Source organism: Tasmannia lanceolata, unplaced genomic scaffold, assembly GCF_043159265.1.
Source record: "Tasmannia lanceolata isolate RefF3 unplaced genomic scaffold, GAP_Taslan_0.1 ptg000006l, whole genome shotgun sequence".
Classification (NCBI taxonomy): domain Eukaryota; kingdom Viridiplantae; phylum Streptophyta; class Magnoliopsida; order Canellales; family Winteraceae; genus Tasmannia; species Tasmannia lanceolata.
In genome coordinates this window covers 1,629,422-1,634,809 of record NW_027518683.1, presented here as the reverse complement: position 1 = coordinate 1,634,809, position 5,388 = coordinate 1,629,422, and the positions used below count along the sequence as shown (strand labels likewise).

The window sequence follows — 5,388 nt, the reverse complement described above, 5'->3', positions numbered from 1 at the left end:
ACTCAGCCATGCTTATTAATATTTACTAATTTAAACATGAGTCGGTGATTATTCAATAATTAATAGGCAAATTAGTCCTTCTTAATCGAGCGGTTAGAATCATCCAATTGCGCATGTCATGAGATTGCAACTCCACAATAAAAAGGTACACAAGGAGCGGGGTCCACATTTGAAGGCCAAAAGTTTTTTAGGCTGGACCAGCCCTCCTCATTAGTGAATTTATGACTACCTTTCACACTACAAGCGCCGGGGGCGGGTGGGGGGCGCAAAAAGAAGGGCAATTCCTGTAATTTTTGTAAAAACCTAAACCGAACTTTTACCTTGTCGGTGCATCTTCTTCAACCCTCTTTATTGCACTAATTTAAATACGACCACTTGTGATATGCGCACAACCATCATCCCTTCACCCACGTAATAAAAAATCCACGTGTCACCATTTAAAGAAGTAGTGCGTACTACGCATATAGGCGTGTTTTAACCTTAATCCTATTGTTTAATCCAAAACGACTTTGGCATAGATGTGAAGACGCTGAACTCCAAGTAGCAGAGCAGGAGTAAGGTAATAAAATCGCAATAATGCCAAGAGGCTTCGAAGCTGCTTCAGATCTGCGAACCAAAGGAAAAGGTATGTGATGCGAAACCCTAATCTCATTTTCGAAACCCTAATCTCTTCTTGAATCGATCGCATTACTTTAAGATTGTCCTCGTATTTGCTTTAAGATCTCAGAAACTTAAGTATTTTCTTTTGTGATTCTTTCATGTTTAGTTTCAGAGATCTGGAAGTTGTTTTCTTGCTTTTGTGGACTGAAAATCAATCGTCTTCTTTCTTTTCCTGCATTCTTTGCTTTCTCCGTGATTTTGTTTTCCTTTTTCCATTGCTTTGGCTGATTCTTTGAATTCTTACCTCTGAGATCTGGAAATTGTTTTTCTCTTTGTGAGGATTAGTTAGAGTAGCATCAGATCTTCTCGATGTTGTATTCTGTTTGGATCTGAAACCCTAATTACCTTTTTTCTGCATTCTTTTAGTTTATCTGCAGTATCTATGTTTTAGGATCTAATTTGTTCTTGTTTTCTGCATTTGTTTCGATTCCTCTGCAAAATTGTAGGACTTAAGATCTGGAAATCCTAATTCCCCTGGTAAATAGTAGTACTGACAGTATCTCTGTGGGATTTTTGCTTTTTTAGATCTGAACCTCTAAGTCTGCTTATTTTGCAATAAAGGAATACAAGATTCTCACTAAAATTCTCTGTAGAAAACCCTAATTTTCATCACTCCTCCTTGTTTGAGCTGTCTACCTTTGGCATTTCAGGTTCAATTTCAAGTTCCCTCGCTACATTTCTTTGCCGCTAGAGTTTTCAGTGGGGTTTGGGCATCTACTCCCAAGATGTTAGGTCGTTCTTCACTATCGAGAGCAGGAAGTTTCCGACCGGAGAACTTGGGGGCTAATGCCATTGCCATGATAGGAAACCTCTGTTTCGCTATTTTTGTTGTTGGAGTGTTGATCTTCACCATTATTGCCGCAACATATGAACCTGAAGATCCTCTTTTACACCCAACAACTAAAATTACAGCCTTCCTCACTTCCACCTCCAATGCCACCTTTCAATCGGATGACACTGTCCTCAAGACCGGCGAGGACTTTATGACCTCGAACCAGTCTGCATTTAACACGTTCATAAACCTCACCGATGTTTCTGTCCCTAAACAAGACATCCCTAAACAAGACAGAGAAACCCAAACCATCGCTGCTGAAGAAGCCACTCCTGACTGTACGGCTGACCTGGGTAGCCCGATCGACTGTACTGACCCTGATATCTTCCATTTGATGATGAGAACTGCCATTGAAATTTACAAGGACATTCATTTCTATCGGTTTGGGAAACCTGTTCGCGGATCAAATGACAGCTCCTGCGACATGGCATGGCGGTTTAGACCTAAGGAAGGAAAAACTGCTTCTTTTTACAAGGATTATCGGAGATTTGTGATTTCCAAGTCAGAAAACTGTAATTTTACTGTGGTTGCGATTGGGGATTACCATTCTGGTGGGAATGCGAGGAAAAAGAAAAAGAATCAGAAACCAGGGTTTGAGCCCAAGCAAAAAGTGCCTGTTGCTGATCTGCCAGTGGTTGGAGAAACTGTAAATGATATGCTTCCAGTGATCGAATCTGAGGGGACATTCAGTAGAGGTCACTATTTAGTTTACAGTGGCACTGGTGATAGATGCAAGAGCATGAACCATTACCTATGGAGTTTGTTGTGTGCTTTGGGTGAAGCTCAGTATTTGAATCGAACTTTGGTGATGGATTTGACTATTTGTTTATCTTCGATGTACACTACCTCCAAGCAGGATGCAGAAGGGAAAGACTTTAGATTTTACTTTGATTTTGAGCATCTCAAGGAGTCTACATCAGTTGTAGAACAAGGCGACTTTTGGTTGGACTGGGGAAAGTGGCAAAAGCGAAATGGTTTGAGTCTTCGCCTTGTAGAGGACTTCAGGATCACACCAATGAAGCTCGCCGATGTGAAGGATGCTTTGATTATGAGGAAATTTGGGGCGGTGGAGCCAGATAACTACTGGTATAGAGTGTGCGAAGGAGAAACGGAGTCCGTCATTCAACGGCCATGGCACCTCATCTGGAAATCCAGACGATTGATGGACATTGTGTCGGCAATCGCCTCAAGAATGAATTGGGATTTCGATTCCGTCCATGTCGAGCGAGGGGAGAAGGCAAGGAACACAGAACTCTGGCCTAATCTAGCCAGGGATACTTCACCTGAAGCACTTCTTTCGGCTCTGAAGGACAAGATCGATGGTGGAAGGAACCTTTATATTGCAACTAATGAACCTGACACTTCCTTCTTTGACCCTTTGAAAGACAAGTATACTACTCACTTGCTTAATGACTACAGCGATCTTTGGGGCGAGGAGAGTGAATGGTATAGAGAGACCAAGAAGCTTAACAACCTGGTTGCGGTGGAATTTGATGGCTACATGAGGCAGGAGGTTGATACTGAAGTGTTCTTGAGGGGAAAAAAGCAGGTTGAGACGTTTAGTGACCTCACCAGTGATTGTAAGGATGGTATAAATACCTGTCACTCATCCTCGTGATGGATATGCTTGAGCTGGGGTTTGAATTTTTGCCCTTGTTAAAATTTTCGCTTCCACGCGCACTCAGTAGAATCATCACTATCTTGATTTCCTTGTACCAATTCTACTATCATGTTTCAATTAGCATCTTCATAAGTGTTTCATGTACTAGTTAGGATTCAGTTGCTGTTTGATTGCACGTCATGTATTACCTTCATTTGGTGTAGTTTTAGCTGATGTTGTATTCCAATGATATCATTTTAGTATGAACTATGGATTCCATGCCATTGCTATAATGTTCCTTCATAGTTCATAACTCCATATGCCTCTGTGCTTCCTGAAAACATGCACTCTTTTGATGGATATCTGATCTGCAGCAAGATTGTTTCTTTGGATTCTTCCGTTGCTACCAGAAGTCAAAATATTTGCAGAAATGAGTTAAGAATAGAGAACTTGTGTGATACTTTACTATTCAAAAATAAATAAAAATGAAGAACCTGTGCGATTGTGTGTGTATTTTTTTTATCTTATGAGTTTGATGAACGTAGGAATACTACTCATTCTGTTTTCAACCCATGTTCCCATTATATGGCATATGTTGTGTTTGGTTCTACCTTCAAATTGGAATTTGGGTTCAGAGCCTGTCACTCATCCTCGTGATGGATATGCTGACGAAAATTAATGCTTTAGCTTTTCTTGGCAGAATCCAAAACATGGCTTGAAGGAAATCCTTTTTGGGCTTGTCTTCCATGGTGATAGATATCCTTGGACAAGCTGTTCCGGGGGTTACCTATCTTCTTTGCATAAGTTAATCTTGAAACTATCTTGTTTTCTGTTCATCGAGTTTGTTCTGGTTACATTTTATATAAGAAAAAAGGCTGAAATATAAGTATGTCCACGGCCAATTGTTATGGTGGGTTATGTAAAACTTTTTACTTATGGTTATAAACATTAATATGGTAAAATGCAATTAGGACTTGAGCAATTTAGCCCCAAACAATATCATTCTCACGGACGACTCGTCAATTCTTGTGTCAAAATTGCTTCGTCCTCAGCTTGGTTTGAAGGATCTTAAGGACCTTAGCTGGTTTCTTTGAATAAAAGCCAAGTACAGTAAATCTTCACTTCCACTCTTTTTAACTCAACTTTGAGGTCGTAGGTTCAATCTCAGCTTACCTACCAAAAAAGTGTTTCATGTGGCATTTAAAAGGCACACTTTGGATTTCGCTTCACTCTAATTCTAGTAGATCCCACGGTCTCTCATGCCTGTGTTTTCCTTAGCTGACTTTGCGGGTCTCCCATACAGTAGATGGTCTACAATTGGGTTCTGGCATACCTTGGGCCTAATCTTCTATATTGGTGGTCTAAGAAAAAACCCACTATTGGTCAATCATTTGCTAAAGCTACATACAAGCATTAACTGTCACATTCTTTGAGATTATCTGTCTCCCTTATTTACTTTGAGATTTAAGAGTTTTCATGTTTCTCTCATATTAGTCTCTCACATTACTATTAATCATGTATTTTATGCACATGAGAAATTCATTAGCGAACCCCATATGGGCAATTGGCCATTCACAGCTGCCTGTACTGGCCCATAAACAAACTACAAATGCGACCTATATTAGGTAATGACAGTGTCACTCTTTACTGCTGGCGTTTCTTATGTTAAGAAATATGATGAATCATCTTTCTATAAGTTGTAGGGGAGTAATAGACGTCCTTAACCTTTAAATTGATGTAACGGGTTACTCCAATATTTGTCCCAATATCCCTTTGAAAACCTAGATGGGTTACTCAAAGATTCGCTCACCAATATATGGAACCCTACCTTATCTGAAACCCAAAACACATTAGACTATTAGAGGGTGGAGAGCCATGCTGAACATGGCTGCACAATGAGGACTGTGTTGGAAAAAATAGGTAGGATATAACGAAACAAGGTACTGTTGTGAACAAAGAAATCAAATGATAGAAGATAAAGAGAAGTAGGCAAGGCAAGCCGAAGCTTTCTCTTATAGACTTTATTTCCCCACTTATGCAGGTGGCTACAAGGAAATAAGTCCCGAGGATACAATGCCTACGCCAAGAACAATGTGTTGCACCCCTAGTTCAAGGCAACCAGTATGCCCGTACTTAGTGAAAAAACAGAAGAAGAGTGTAAAAGAACAGTAAAACAAAAGAGTGTAAATATCAAATCTTAAATTCGGAAATTGTTGTGGGTGAAGTGTCTAAAACATGGGTCATTAAGCGTCTTTTATAGAACTCTAAAAGACACTAAATGCAACCCCCCAACTGT

At 40.0% G+C, this 5,388-nt stretch overlaps 1 protein-coding gene across 1 annotated transcript; it reads left to right on the top strand.

The window, feature by feature from the left end:
- Window positions 1-467: 467 nt before the first annotated feature.
- Window positions 468-3,385, top strand: LOC143879206 (uncharacterized). The gene is made up of 2 exons (XM_077381445.1): window positions 468-625; window positions 1,311-3,385. The coding sequence occupies exon 2, from the start codon at window positions 1,386-1,388 to the stop codon at window positions 3,108-3,110; it is 1,725 nt and encodes a 574-aa protein (XP_077237560.1). The 5' UTR covers window positions 468-625; window positions 1,311-1,385; the 3' UTR covers window positions 3,111-3,385.
- The last annotated feature ends 2,003 nt before the right edge of the window (window positions 3,386-5,388 follow it).

Excerpts from the sequence above, each read along its gene's own strand:
- LOC143879206 (XM_077381445.1), top strand. The coding sequence starts at position 1,386 with ATGTTAGGTCGTTCTTCACTATCGAGAGCAGGAAGTTTCCGACCGGAG.